The sequence below is a fragment of the Epinephelus moara genome, chromosome 14, assembly GCF_006386435.1.
Source record: "Epinephelus moara isolate mb chromosome 14, YSFRI_EMoa_1.0, whole genome shotgun sequence".
NCBI classification, from domain to species: domain Eukaryota; kingdom Metazoa; phylum Chordata; class Actinopteri; order Perciformes; family Serranidae; genus Epinephelus; species Epinephelus moara.
The window spans coordinates 23,722,801-23,738,763 of NC_065519.1; the positions used below are offsets into that span (position 1 = coordinate 23,722,801).

At 42.5% G+C, this 15,963-nt stretch overlaps 1 protein-coding gene across 2 annotated transcripts in view; it reads left to right on the forward strand.

Moving 5' to 3' along the window:
* The window catches only part of LOC126401338 (formin-like), a 51,869-nt gene that overhangs the window by 24,647 nt on the left and 11,259 nt on the right, over positions 1–15,963 (forward strand). The window contains exons 7-13 of one of the 2 annotated variants that reach the window (XM_050062532.1): positions 74–135; positions 421–509; positions 2,130–2,259; positions 2,360–2,506; positions 4,336–4,395; positions 4,483–4,603; positions 11,485–11,577. In XM_050062532.1, coding sequence (XP_049918489.1) covers positions 74–135; positions 421–509; positions 2,130–2,259; positions 2,360–2,506; positions 4,336–4,395; positions 4,483–4,603; positions 11,485–11,577 — 702 coding nt within the window. Of the gene's footprint in view, positions 1–73; positions 136–420; positions 510–2,129; positions 2,260–2,359; positions 2,507–4,335; positions 4,604–11,484; positions 11,578–15,963 lie in introns of both variants that reach the window. The other variant, XM_050062531.1, reaches the window with a different exon arrangement.

Here is a 15,963-nt window from a genome sequence, read left to right on the forward strand (position 1 = left end):
GTTGCACGCTTTGGCTAAGAGCTTATCCATTTATAAGACTGACTGCTTATAAAGACTGTCTTTACTATTCCAGCTGTTCTGACTGTGGACAACTCTGTGGTGGATTTGGAGACCATTGAGGCTTTATATGAAAATGTAAGTATGAAGGAGCACCCTGTCTGAGGTAATAAAAAAAGGAGAAACATAAGGCTGTAAAGTCATCTGACAGATTTAAAGAGAATAGTGAAACCTTATTATTTTTATTGCTGTAGTATGCGTCCTATTATCCGTGCAAATATATATATTTTTTATCCTTGTGCAGCGTCTTGCACTCCAACAGTTACAGTACCTGCTCTGCTTCCTACTGTATGTCATTCTCTTACTGAACATATTCAGCTGTGTTGATCTACATCTTGATTTTGGACTTGTGTGTCTTCACAGAGGGCCACCAGCGATGAGATGGCCAAGATAACGGGTCATTATGAGAAATCTAAAGACGATGAAGTCAAACTGCTGGACAAACCTGAACAGTAAGATCTTCTACCGAAATGTTTTTTTAAAAATGTCAGTACTCCACAAAGAAAATGATGCATTAATAAATCATGATATATAACTATGATTAATTTGACAAATAAATTAAGATGAGTTTAGGTGTTGAGTTTAGCTCTATCAGTATGTATTAGCCTCATATTTCACCCATTCATTTGATTTAGCTAAATTGAATAAATTTACACAGTTGTCTGAGATGTATCAATTAATGACAAACAACATGAAATTCTTCCAGTATTAATTGTTTATTAGATTATTTGAATTTACAGGTCATTTTTGTTCACTGAAAAAAAAAGAGAATTCATTAGTTATTGGTAGGGCTGAGTATCAGTACTCCACACCTTTAAGGGATCGACGAAAGTAACCCAGTACCAAGTATCAAAACATCTCCTGTCAAATGATTGGATTGTTTTTGTGTCAGGATCTGATCCTAGACCTTCCCGACTCCCTGGCAGATCAGCAAACTTTCAGTTGCTGCCATCGCTGGAGCCACTATCCTAGCAGCGAACAGTCATTTCAACTTCTGCCCGGTTAGCACAAGCCAACATAGCAGCAGCGGCTAACATCCAACACCGAGCTATTAAACAGTCCCAACACATCAACATTGAAATGGCTCAACTCTGTCGTTAAACCATTTAGTAACCGTTAGGAGACGCTAGCTGGGTGATGCTAACTGTTGCCGGGTGTGTGCAGCTGGGTTGACTCTCACCAACTGTCCTCAGTGTGGAGCTCACACTCCCGCAGCAGCAGCTACAACCCAAATAGTCTGTGGTGGGGTGAAGTTGAGAGTGGTGAATTTGACAGAGTTGCCAGTTCAGCTTGCTGGAATGCCGCCAAAACATTTGAAAGTATGGCTATACTACATGCCACTACATTCACATTACAGTTAACAAATAAATTACTCTGTTGGTATCGGTATTCCTTCAAGGGTACTGGTATTATAATTTTTTTAAACGACCGTAAATATGGTTCAAAACATGATCAACATTTATTTACAGATTAGGGCATCATTTGTCTATTCCCTCAATCTATATTATTTGATGTGTAGTCCACTACAACTTTGTGTGTGTGGTAACATATGCATTAATGGACATTGCTTCAGTAGTTCCTGTCAGGGTCAAGTAGTCTGAGTCAGCTAACGAGGCCAGGACCCGGCGGTGCCGCTCAGCCTGGCCTTCCTATTTCCATGTTTGACCAGAGCTGTCACTGCGGCTGCCCGAGTCATCCCTACTCAACGTCTACCTCCATCAGCAGGGCCTAATCACACAGGATGTTACCGCTCCGCTCCCCTCTGACACGGCACTGTTTACATAAGTCGTCCCGCATCAGGCCGGAGCTACCTTTGATCAATCTCCGTGCGCCGCTCGTTGCTCTCCCTCCACCCGACCCCGTGGACCTTTAAAACCCAGCCGAGCAGCACCGCTCATGACTATCAGCTGCCTGTGAACAGCAACATTGACTCAGCCGGCCTGCATGGGGAAGCGCGGCCTGCCAAGGACCCAAAATAGTTCTTCCTGTTAGACATTTTGTTTAATTCTGTCATAACACATCACACCCCATTCTCTTCCACCGCCACCTCCTCCTCCCCTTTTGTTTTCCAGGTTTCTCTATGAGCTCTCCCAGATTCCCAACTTCGAGGGCCGAGCACACTGCATCATCTTCCAGTCAGTGTTCCTCGATACCATCTCCTCCATTCGTCGCAAGGTGGAGGTCATCTCGAATGTCAGCAAAGTAAGAACATCACGTCAACAAACAGTGCTTCAGAAAGGTGTCATTAAGCTGTGTGAAGGTTTACTAACCTAAAGGCCATGTTTGTGTGTGTCTGTGTCAGGAGCTGTTAGAGTGTGACGCCTTGCGGGATGTATTGGGTCTCGTTCTGGCCTTTGGGAACTATATGAACGGAGGGAACAGGACAAGAGGTCAGGCTGATGGCTTTGGACTGGAGATCCTCCCCAAACTAAAGGACGTCAAGAGCAGGGTAACCCATCACTCATAATCATACCCACCAACCTTAAGACTTTAAAAATAGAAGAAGCATTTCTATATTAAATACTAAATTATACTTTTAAATCTAAGGAAAGAATATTGAATAATTCATTTCATCTCACTGCACGACCCCAAGCTCCACGGAAAAAACAACGCGGCAGTCCTTTTAAAATGCATGCCCCTTTCCTTTAAACCTTTACATAAAAAATGGGAATTCTTCTTTCCAGGAAGTCTGATATTTTCAAGAGTATTTTTTTCTCTTAAGGACAACTTTGGTATTTTTCAGTGTAGACCCTATTTTCCCATGTTTTTGTGTCTCAGTTACTAATAGAGACAACAGTTTTTGAAATTGGTCCAGTATTGAGAGAGACCACTGCAGCCACAGCAGAAAAACTGGCTGCAATGTAATCCCTACGGGCAATTGTACATCAATTTATGTCCATTGTGCTGCGCTTGTTTTGCCACAAACAGGCTCAGATTGTTATTATAAGTGTCTGACAGCATTACGGAAAGGACCATACAGAGAAAGTAAACATTTTTCCTTACCCTACACTGGTTTGTTTGTTATTGTGACAAAGTTTCACTCAAGGAGAGGTCTCGTTCTGAAATCTCACAAGAGGTGACTTGTTGCAGAAAAAACAACAGTGGAAATGTTAACAAGAGTTGGTGAGCAGCAGGAAGAGTTCTTGTTATCTAAAAGATTTTCAATGTCATGGCTCAATATTTAGGTGATCTCGACAACGTGGAATAATCCATGAGATTTCAGACCGAGATTTCTCCTGGATTGAGACTTAAGCCCATTTTACACTGCCAGATTTTCTGCGAATGTTGGGCCATTTTGCGGTGGATAAACAGGAAACAGCTGATAGCAGGAATTAGCGAGCAGCTAGTAGCAAGAGGGAAACGCAAACCTGATAGACACTGTAAAGATGAGCAACTGGGGAGACAAGGAATTGCGCACCCTCCTTGTCCTCGCAAATGAAGAGGCCATTAACTGTCAGATGACGGGGACGGTGAAGAACGGGCCGACTTACAAGAGAATCGCCTAAGGACTGACCAGCCGCGGCTTCCCTCCCACGTCACTGTTTACGTCACACGNACATGTTTTGTACTTGCTCACGCCCCCCATTGCCCGAAAAAGGCGCATTCTGTATAAACAAAAGTAGGTAGGCGGCATTTTGCCACACTCCCCAATTTTGTTTTTAGGGTTAGGGTTAGTCAATGCTGAAAAAAGACTGATTGGGCTTTCCTGCAAATTTGCACAATTCCTATTTAAAAAGGGCTTTAGTTACACACACTAACAAACACACCAGATCAACAAATGGTAGGGAAAACATTTCATTTCTCTGTAGGGGTTTCTATTGTGTTGTCAGACATTTCTAATAACAGTCTGAGCCTGTCAGTGGCAAAAACAAGCACTTTTAGCGGATCTCCATTTTTTTTCTCCTCTTGTCACACACTGAGGAGGATGAGGTCCCGTGCATGCCAGGAAATAGCATTTGGTGTAGCTTTATTGTTGTCCGGGTGGACATACTTAGAGTCTTCGAATTAGCTTATACATGATGTAGAGTGCCAGAAAAAGTTTGTGATAATGAAAAGGAATATAAAGTGTGAAGGTCGGTCATAAATTTGGAGAAATATGGTAGAAGAGTGACCCCAGGAGGAACCATGGGAGGGCAATGAAAAATGGCAGTCTCCCAGGAAAACTGGGGGAAAGTTTGCCATTATTACTAGATAGATATTAGCGACATAGGTCTATACATGTTAGAGTGATATATTAACACCTAATTTGAAGTATAATTTCCACCTTTTCGTCCTTAGGACAATCATATAAACCTGGTGGAGTATGTGGTTTTATACTACCTGCGTAACTTTGACAAGGTAAGGCACCATCAGTCAGATTCACACAATTTTACACTCTTAAACCATCTGTCACCCAACACTTTAATGTTTGTTCCTCCGTTCAAGAACGCCGGCACAGAAAAGAGCGTGTTCCCAATGCCGGAGCCTCAGGATTTCTTCCAGGCTGGTCAAGTTAAGTTTGAAGACCTCACCAAGGACATCAGGAAGCTGAAGAGAGATCTGACTGGTAGGACATGCCCCGCTGTATAAGTGCATTCATTTTCACTGTGGGTGTCGAGGCTCAAACCGCACACCACATAGCATTTTATTGCTTAGGTCACATTTGTTTCATTGTAAATCAGTCAGGGTAATTGTATACAGTAACGTCTTTCACCAGAGCAGTTTGAATGTAAATGTAACATCCCATGTACTCTTCCTGCCCTCTGAAGAGGTTTGTGGGTGTATTAAGGACCTTGGATGGCCTGAGGCGGCTTTTCCCAGTTTCCAGACATTGTATGTCTTAACCGCTGTATCATCATAACATCACAGCCTCTCCTCTTTTGGGACCAGTGATAGAAACATCTACACCTCTTTGTTCTAGAGTACCGAAAAGCAGGAGTAAAACCCAGAAAGCAAATTTTAGGTCACTGATAAAGCATCAGAGTGATACTGCAGATTGATCTTGGTGCTCAAAGTGTCGTGGGCGCCGAGCCACTCAGTAACCCAGCCAGCCAGCCAGTCAGTCTTGGTCAGGGCGATGCGGAGGTTAAAGGCGATGCCCCCCAGTGCCCCTGGTGTCTGTGGTTATTTAAATCAACCAATAATATGGCATATGAAAGCAATTAGATATGCTCCGCAGCTCTCCCCTACGTTTTTTAGATCGCTGTTAAAGCCCTCTCCTCTCTGACCTGGGGGAAAAATACAAAGAGTCTACTAAAGTACCCAGACCCACCTCAAGCTGTCAGTCATTTATTAGGAAAAATAGAAGACCTGAAGACAATAAATGCAACACAAGGGCCCTCGTATTTGATCTCTGCTGCAGCGCAGTCTGGCACAGTAGTCCTCGGGGGTATTAGCATCACAGGGCGAGCGTCGGATTGTAGATGTTTGGTGAGCTCCACCTCTGACTTCCACCATTTTTATCCTCTCCAGCCGCCAGGAATAAATATTTATGCCTGGCTATTATAAACCAGCCTAAAGAAAGCAAGTGGTCTTAATTATAATGCTAACACAGATCACTTCCACCCACATTGTGAATTGTGTCTGACACTGAGAGGCTAACACTGAATCACGCTTTGGTTTACTCGCGCTGTTCGGCTGAGACGAGCCAGGCTGCCTGATCCCGAGGTGGCGACTGCAGTGGTCGGCGGTGTCTTGCCCTCCAGGCTTGGGTCAAAGGTCAGGAGACTCGGCACTAGCAGTGTCTCCTAGCTTCTTAGGCAGCATCAATGGATGTCTCTCTCATACAAATACTGTATTTAAAGTGGCACAGCAGTGTGTTTGCAGACGTGATGACATTTCTGTGCTTTGCTGCATGTGTGTGTGTGCAGCATGTAGTCATCAGTGATGCTCAGGAGCCGCTCCCCGTTCGCTTGGCTGCCCTTTCCTTCACTGGCTTGTGCAGAAACATGATCCTCTTTTGATGGAGCTTCCTGTTTGGGGAGAGGGTGATGACCTCTCGCTGTGCTCCTCTCAGGGGGAGAGGGATGAGTGAGAGGCCATGAGGACCCAGACCTACTGTAGGACTCTCAGCTCACATAAAGACAAATACTTTTTCAAATCATGTATATTCGTTCAATTATCTTCAGCACCCATCACCCAAACCAATCATTGCATTTATCTTTAAAATCCCTCACAACTGCAGGTCCATCACGAGGAGTCACTGATCAAACTTGAAGTTGTATTTTCAGACCAGTGAGTACCCACATAAAGATCCCTCAAACTGCCGTGTAATTGGACTGGACAGAGAGTCAGGGACGCTACCGAATGAAATAGGATCAAATAAAAAGAAACAGTCAGAGCTCATTTGCTGCTCAGGGGAGTTTAGTGTTTCACAGAAGGCCTGGCCCGGGTTAGGCATTCATCACTGTGGCAAATCAGCCAGTGTCCTGATTTTAAATGGCCTTTAATGTCAGGTTCAGGCAGGGCCTTTAGCCTGAGATCTGTTTTACGACGGAGGCTCCGCTCGGAACGGCGTGTGTGAAGTCGGTGTGCTGAGGTGCAGTCACTGCTCGTCTCACCAAACAGGAGAAAAGTAGTGCTGAATTTTGGGATATTTGTCAGTGATTGGTGCAAATGGCATGTACTTTAATTATAGGGCTACGCAGAACACTTCATTCATAACATTCATCAAATGCTGCACAGCTTTTTTTTTTTAATTTTGCATGTGTATTCATTCTATTTAAACCTGTTTTTCTCTGCACAGTTGCAGATTAGTATTATGCTATTTGTAGAATTAGATTCCAGTGATGCCTGTGTATGATTGTTTCTCACTTGTGTAATCCAAACATTTCCAGTAACTTCAGAGCGTCGTAAATTCCAAAAGTCAAAATTGATTGAAAAAAGATAAATGTAATTGTTTCCAAATTTCCAACATGTTTTAATTAAAGAAATATTCTGCTTCAGTCCATATTTGTTGGTGTTTAGCCTTTCAAAAACAAGATTTTCACTGCAAATTGAGGATTTTCTATTTTTATTTTTTTAGGGTGATGGTGCCAGACATTTGAAAACCTCAATAGAAGCGTTGAATGTAAAAAAAAAATAGATAAATAAATAGCACTGGGTACAGCCCTGTTTGATATTGAGTCAAATCTGTTCAAAGTTTTTGCCAAGTTTTATAAAAATGTTGATTAAATAAGTTAAAATAGTTCAGGCCAGCCATTGGAAATTATGGACAAGTGGACTTTTTTAAATTGAGCTCCTCATCCACACCAGTTTCAGCACCACCAATGGTGCTCAGACCTTTTCATGGGCCTCCCCTGGGCCTTGAGTTAGGGTCATCTGTACCCTTTCACCCTCTTCCACCACCAGCAGGCTTGAACCCATAGGACGATTGTAGACAAATACTGCTCTGACTATTCATAGAAATTTTTCACGAGGCAGCACCGGAGTGACTTTGATGCTCCCTGCATCCAAATTTTAACAAGAGTTAATGCTTCGTGTCATGTTGTAAGCCCTGCCTCATGTTTCTACCTGTCAGCACAGTGTTCTGCAGCAAAGATTTACGAGAAAGGTTATAGTTTGATGGATACGGGTTGATTTATGAAGAGTGGGAAGGGGAGAGTGTGTCTTACCTTTCCCTGCGGAGGCAGTCTCCTGGCTGGCCTCACTGAGGGGGGACAGGAGGCTTAATCCCATAGAAAGGGGAGCTGGAAGTCTGACAGTCTGCTGGAATTGGAGATAATTGGGGATCAGTGAGAGAATTTTACTTTCCAGGTATAAATAACTAGAATATGCCAGTGCTGGAGCTGGTTTTATCGCTGATAGAGCAGTAAAACATCTTCCAGAGTACGTACAAGAGGTTCAGCATCTGATTCTACATGCAGGAATTTGTACAACAAGGAATCACCGTGTTCTCCTTTCTGATAGTTTGCTCCCTCAGTGTTTACTTTTAATAATGACCCAGAGCCACAGAGTGGGGAGGTGGCGGGGCGTTTCTGAGACAGACACATTCATCACACAGCTAGTTCACTCATCTTGTGGTGCTCCGCAGGCTCCCCATCCACTGCTTAAGCATTTTCTCTAATCCACACACAGTTGTGCATTGTCTCGGTGTGCTGTGATTTCCTGGTAGCTGCAGTGGGGGCTGCGGTTAAATCGTAAGTACATATTGACATCAAAGTCGCCCAATTTTTTTTGCAAACCGCACAGGGTAAATCCTGGAGCAGAAGTCTGGCTCTTTTGTTTGTTTTTCTTCCCGTTTACTCCACCACCACCACCCTGTTTACCCGCAGCTGTTGTCATGTATTACACAATAGCTGGTCGACACTCTCCCATTCGGATATGATGGATTGAGCAATGATTCCTCAGGAGAAATAGATGCATGCTTGTAAGTGTTCGAGTGTCTCAAGATAACCGCTCTGATTCAGTCTGTGTGTATTCCCACAGTGTGGTGTTCTGTACCTGTGGCTGTGGATGTGTTTGCTCAAATCTAGCTCAGGACATGTTCCAACTTCCTCTGTTTTTGCTGGTTTAACACAGTCCACAAAAACCAAATCAATCTGTAACTGTGACTCCGGGTACAAACACTGGTTTGACAAATTATTTCTAGCCATATAGATATTCACAGAGCCTTTGATCAGTGATGTCGTCCTAATGGAGAATACATTCCCGCTCCCAAAGATGCTGAGTCCACTGCCCGTGATCTCATCTGTTTTCCCCTTATAGCAACAGTGGAAGGGCTTTAAAGATCGGCTGCTGTGGCTCCCATCATGATCCTGTCTGTCTGCGGCGGGACGCTGGTCCTCTGTGGACAGAGAGCTTGACGGGACGAGCTGTGCCACCAGCAGCCGAGGGGCGACACTGTGGTGCAGTCGTGGTTGTAAACTGGAAAATCAGCTGTGTTTTCCTTGCTGGTCACAAACAGAGAGGAGAAGCTGTTGTAACTGTGGAAAGTAGGGGTCACGCAGTTTGTTTTGTTAGACACATATATATGAATTGTGTCAACCTAGTGTATATTAATTTTTTACTAAATGTTACATTAATCAAGATGATCTCAGTGGCTCCTTAAGTATTATATATATGAAAGTGCTGATTGTACATATATGTAATTATTGTCTGAACAGTTTGATTTGTCGTTTCAGTAGCTATATGTCACAGTGGTCATTAGAATTTTTCAATACTGTGTAATTAATTTCAAATTTAAATGAGTTTTAGATCTGCATAATTCAGCTTTGTTCAGTCAAACATAAGTGCTGTTTGTTTCTAACTTATTTAAGAGAATTAAGACAAAAACTACCTCTGACTTTTTCCATTTATTTTTCCTTTGCATATTATTTAACATAAAATTTGACCAGTAATAATGTCAATAACTAAATTGTGACCAAGCATGCTGCTGTTCACTATAGAGATATATCTATATATGCATTTAGATTTCGAGACTAGTCTACATCTACAGTAATAGTCGGTGAGAAAGTCAATACAAGATGTGTTTTTGAATTTTTAGTCTCAAATTTTCCTTTAAATTCAAACTTTTTCTCTACAAAGATATAAATCAATTACACGTTTACTCTAAAGTGGAGTTGATTGATCCAATGATCGATTAAAATATTTAAAGTTGCAGTTCAAACTGAGTGAGGGTATTTTTGGATGGATCCATGAGCCTGTGCTTGTTTTGTTACTGAGCCTTTTAATAGCAATTATATGCCATCTGGTCAACATTACACACTTGGCTCAAATTTTGAAAAGTACACAAATAAAATTTACTCTAATCAAAGTAATAACTCACAAGCCCACATGAACAAATGACACAGTTTATGTTTCTCATCATTTTATTTTCTCCATATCTAGACAGCCCATTGACACAGATGCTAAAAACAGGTTTTAAAATACTCTAAACTTTTAAAATACTTTTTTAGAATTAATTTAGACACAAAAAACATATATCATAAGTTGTCATATCTTTTGCTGAATCTGATTTCTTTTGTTTGTGGAACTGTTTGTGCAGCACATTCACAATCACAGCTTCATAAACACACTTGAGCTTTATTTGTGACCAGTAAAGATTTTTAATATTCCAGGTAAAGGCCCTTGAAATCTAAGGTCTTCCATCTGACCTGCTGCATGGCGTTAGTCTTTTACTCGCAGTAGAATCCTCCTTTTGAACACACTCCTCTAAAAAATGTATCATCACTCCAAGACAATGTCTCAAAGCGGAGCTTTTAGTTTTTATTCTTTACAGCTGCTGTGTTTTTGTGGGTTTCCTTCTTGCGGCCTCTGCTGTCTGGACCACATTTGGAAGAGAGCCGCCTCTAAATTGTAGACTTGCTGTTTTGAACACTGTTTTAATGGGTCCTTTTGAGTTGGGGGATTTCTGGTAAGGAAACGCGGTTTGTCCATGCAGGATATGTTGACGTGTTTGCATGGTTGCTGATTTCTGTTTTTTATTTTGATCACCGCCGCTTCTCACTATCAGTGAATTTAAGAAGTGTCCTGGAATCCAGACGGTGAGGCTGTGTGTCGTTATTCCTCAATTTTAACTCGCAGACATGGTGTTTCCTGCCTGATTTATTAAGACAGCCAATAAATAAAAGATGTAATAGACTGAGTTCACCGAGCTGCAGGTGCAGCAGCTCCACGTGTGAACATATGAGAGCCAAACTCGGATCTAACAGCAGCGACGCCGTCGAGTGAGACAGCGGCCAGACTTGTTAATGCTCTTGTTGTGTTGCGGAACTGTTATGCTATGCAGTCATAAGCAAGTTGAGGTATTTATTGCAGCCATTAATGACTTACAGGTTTGAGGAATATGCCGAAGTTCTTCTTTACCAGGCGTCTGTGTGTATAGTAGGGATTACAGTGGAGAGGAAATGGAGAAGGTTCAGCTGGAACATGCTCAGTCACGGCTGTTTCCTCTTGAGCTTGTGTGAGTTGGGTCATTTGGCACCAAACCCATCCGCAAACAGCAAACACATCTGCTGCGCTCACATGGACAGACAGGTCTGAGGGCAGGATACACAGTGGAAATCTGTCTTTGACTACACCTTCCCAGGGTTCAACATTAAGACCTCAGAAACAGCAACAACATGTTAAATACCCAGTTTCGTCTCCCCTCCATCGCTGTTGTCATTTTCTGTTCATGTAACAAGGGGAGTGTGTCTGTGGCTTCCATTGTGGCACATTTGATTAGTCTGTAAGTGTGTTTATTTTGGGCGGACGTCACAGTGTCTCAATACACTTTACAAAACAAGAAAGAAGACTTTAATGAGCAGCTTTTAAAGATGGTCCAAGCTTGTTTCGAATAATCTCCTTTTTATCCTCATCACATTTTATGAACCTAACACCATGTTATTAATTAGCTTTCTTAGTTTTTAATTGTTTATATCCCCTTACTTTTTTTGCATTCCCTTTTATGAAGAGGCATTTATATCATTCATCATCTCTCCATTCTCTTTCTGCTCTCTCTATCAGCCTGTGAGAAGAACGTGCAGAAGGTGTGTGCTAACTCGTCAGAGGAACACCTCCAGCCCTTCAAGGAGAAGATGGAAGGATTTATCTCTGCTGGTGAGTCGAGACTTTTTATCTAAATCACAGACACGGAAAAATGTGTCAGTTTTTTTCCAGATACTTTTGGGGGCTTTTGCCTTTATTTGAAGGGATAGCTATAGCATGAAGGGGGAGAGAGATGGGGAAAGACATACAGCAAGGACGATGCCTTTGTACATGGGACAACAGCTCTAACCACTGAGCTACTGGGCCCCGAAATGTGTATCAGTTTTGCGCTATACCTTTTTTAATTCCTGTTTTTGGGGAAATCCTCATGCACACAGGAATTGATGGCCATGATATAGAAACAAAAAATGCAAATGTAACTCAGCAGTGACCCTTTAGCACCAAAAAACAGCAACAAATAATAAAAACAGGAAACGCTGATTACCACTTTAACAGATTGCATTAACTTAATAACTGATTACGGTTTAGACTTTGTCTTTGAGTGTGTACGTGTAATCTTTGACTCCTGTGAAGTACTTTTTCACTGATGTAATCACAAATCTGCCTCGAGTTGTGTCAGTCAAGAGAAGGCATCTTCAATGACACATGATGACAAGCTCAAGATCTTGCTGTCAGTCTGATAATAGATGTTGCCCTCAGTCCTGCTCATACGCTGCCTTGTCTCGTGTAAAGCTGTGAAGGACCCTGAAGAAAATTCCCAGTGTCTTCAAAGATGAAACATTCATTTGGACAGAGGATTTACAGCCGAGGAGATAGTCATGAAACTGAGCTAACAGAGCTAGAAAAGCCCCCATTTCACCCAGACAGCAGCATGGGACCTTTAAAAAGAGAAAGGTATAATTATGTTTTTTTGCCATGTCAGACAGTCAGCTGGGTGGTGCAGAATCTGCCTCTCAGTGCGTGTGTGTGTGTGTGTGTGTGTGTGTGTGTGTGTGTGTGTGTGTGTGTGTGTGTGTGTGTGTTTGTTCTTGCTGGGAGAGGGCGTCTCGGTGCGCTGTAAGACAGCATGAGGACAGGAGTCTACAGGCCTGTAGAAGGGATCACATTGCCTCTAACATGGTTCTCATGTACTCTTGGCTGCCATAAAGCTGGCAGGACATCTCTGGCCGCGGCCTTGTAAAGACTGGCCGGCCTCAGTGGATCAGGCCTGGGGACCACCGGGACAGGCGGAGAGCTTCTCCTGACACACACTCATCCTCTCACTTTCTGTCCCCTTTCTGACCAAGACACTGGTCTTCCCACCTGTTATTATAGTTGTCATATCTGCCTCTGAACTGGTAGTGCTCTGTTAAAGTACCCTGACTTTGTGCCTTCTATCGTGGAAAGAATCAGGTCTACAAACTGCACATTGGGGGGATTAGTTTTGCTGGAAACACACATAAAAAGAAAGAAAGGTGCACAGAATCCCTCCACGCCTAAGTCCCTTTCAACCTTCATAACTTTTGTTCTGGCAGAGTGTAAGAATTTAAACACAAGTACTCTGGCTGGTAAATTAATGAAGGTAACTGTGTACACATTTTCATGACTTATGGCTTACTTATCATTAAAGTGATGGTCAGCGCCGGCCATTAGACACCCATATGCTGCTCTACGTTTGTTTCACCGAAACTTTATTATACACAAACCTTCCCCCGCATCCGTGTGAATGCCATTAAGGCGTCTCCGTTTGCCACAGATGGCTCCATCTCTTTCTCCTGCTGTCACATAAATGTGGCACCAGATTCAGGTCACTTGGCCAGTTTAGAGTCCACCTGCTTGCAATATCTCTACTGAAGGCTTGGCACTGGTGCTTGTGGGCATGGATCCGGCAGCATTTTGTGTTGTTATTAAAATCCTGTCAGGCTGTAGGCTTTGAGTTGATATCAGTGCAAGGCGTTTAAAGAGACTTGTCTTGTGCCAGTACCTCTCTACCTCGATGAAGTTGCCATTATCATACAATTATACTGTATATTGCAGCGTGTACAGCAGCCTGTGGAGCGATGCTGTCACAAATCAGCAGATAAATGGAGATAACAGTCAACATGAGACCAGAAGGGTCTTAAAGGGTTGGTTCACACGCAACTCTCGGAGTTATTATTGGAACTTTTCTACCAAAGAAAAAGTCACTACAAAAATTGCGCACAACTAGATGATTGGAGTGTTTAGGGAACTTGTTTCTGGATGTTCTAGATGAGAATTTGGTGTTGATTTTCTTTTTGAAATGGTTGTTTTTTTGGGTGGTTGCATGTATTAGTTTATAGATTTACATTATAGTTAAAACAAGAGACACAGGCAGCGAACATGGGAAGAGAGAAAGATGGTTATGATGTGCAACAAAGGTCAGTTAGCACCACTAGGCACCCAGGATTCCTTATGTTAAATATTTACTGTGAGCACCACAAACAAAATTGTGTTAGCCTCCATTGTTTTGATGTGGAGGCAGAAATCTGAGAGGTGAATATCTAAAAACATGCTTTTGGTCATTTGGTTGGAACACTTTAAAACTTCTGTCACTGCATTACCTATTTCTCGCCTCAAATATGTTCACAGACATATTTTAGTGTACTGTTTAGCTGTAAAATGAGAACGTTTGTGACACAGGTGCCATTGTGGAAACGGTAGACTGAAGTACCTGAACTAACTTTCTCATATAACAGCTAAACAGTACACTAAAATATGTTTCTGAGAACATTTGGGGCGACAAATAGGCAATGCAGTAACAGAATCAGTGCTGCCTAGTCTGACAGTTTGACCACACTTCCGGAGAGGTATCGATATGATTGACAGCTGCCTTAGAGACTCCTTGGCTCGGATTGGTTGTCATTGTTAACGTGCAGTAAGCCCATTTGAATCGTTACAAGGCAATAGAGTAGTCAGAGGAAGGATTTTTTTCACAGATTATCATACTTCTTTCAGATTATAGTGACAGTTTCAGCAAAATGGACGAAAGTTATATTTTATAATACTCACCAGCTGAGGCCTGAAGTATAAGGACTTAGGGTGTGATGCAATGTGTGCCATGTGTTAATCAGCATCAAGTCACAACATCTTCTCTAAGTTTTAGTGACGGAGCAATATGTTTCAATGTCACACGAGGACCAAACTTCTTTTCAGGACTAATTTCCTGCCTTATTTGCAGCAGGGAGTGGTGAAACAGACTCACTGTCATAAAAGAGTCAGATGAGGTATCTCACCGGGAGATTGTGTCCATATGTTTGAAGTACAATTCCTGAAAATATGTTTGTTAATGCACACTGAGCCTGGGCTGGGATTGCGTATCCTTGTAATGGAAATCTGCCATGACATTGTTCTACTGTAGTTAGTTTATCCTCCGTAACTACTCCTGAGTGCTAAAGCCTCCCCTGAGCTTTGGTCAGTATCAGAATATTTGGAAGATTTCAGAACCACTGTGGTTGCCACTGGCTACAAAGCGGCATTGATTTGCAACAGCACATCTTGAACATAAACTTTCCAGTGGGATACTTGTAAACCTTTCCTTTCATAAACAGAATTCCTCAAGCCGTTGCCCATGCTTTGGGAGGAGTGGTGCGTAATCATCGTTTCGTGATGATTCCATGACTTCAAAAGGCAAAACAAAGCAACAGCTCCTCACATCAAAGAGCGGCTGAGGCTCTTAAACTCTGACTCATTGGTGAATGAGTGAATTTCTCACCCAGGTAACAACTCAGGAGGCTGACCACAGATGCATGTGTTTGACACATGATTTTAGATATTGAAATTAACGGTTAGGTATGACTCCTTCCTTATACAAGAGGATCAAAGTGTACCAGTGAATCCACAGATAAAGACGTGTGTTTCTGAGTAGCGCTGACCCGTAACCCAACCTGTGGAGAGGCTCACAGCGGGGCCTGCAGGTGAACCCAAACGCCCTGTGCTCTGCCTCTTAAACTTGCCTGTGTGATCTCTCCCAGATCTAACTGGGGATACCTCCGAAATCCAGTGATCCGTCCTCTTGTAAGGCTGTCCCTGTGCTTGTCCCGTCGCTGTTTGTGTTCTGGTTTTGAGCCAAGTTCTCTCCTCTACCCTCTACAGTTTATTTCTCTTTATATCTTCAGAGCAATTCTCTATCATAAGGTTAAAACAATGTGGCATCTCAACATCTAATCAACCACCTTTTCGTTTCCCTTTTTAACTGAAGTTCTTTGAAACCTCTGGGGATACTCTTACGGGCATATTTTTCGTGTTGAATACAAGCCATGACTAATTGAAAACAAATTTCTGCTTTTAATCTGGGCTCGTGTAAGTCTCATTTCGCTGGCTCCCTTAGGAAATACATGTGTATCATCACATCCTCAGGCTTTCTTTGTTGTTAGTGAGTCAGCTCCCAATAACCAAAATTCCACTTGTTCACATGACTGTGAATTACGTAGACGGAGTAGAATTTGCAGATAAAAACTGTCCAAGGAGGCTGTTTTTGATGAAGTCTTTGAGATGGTC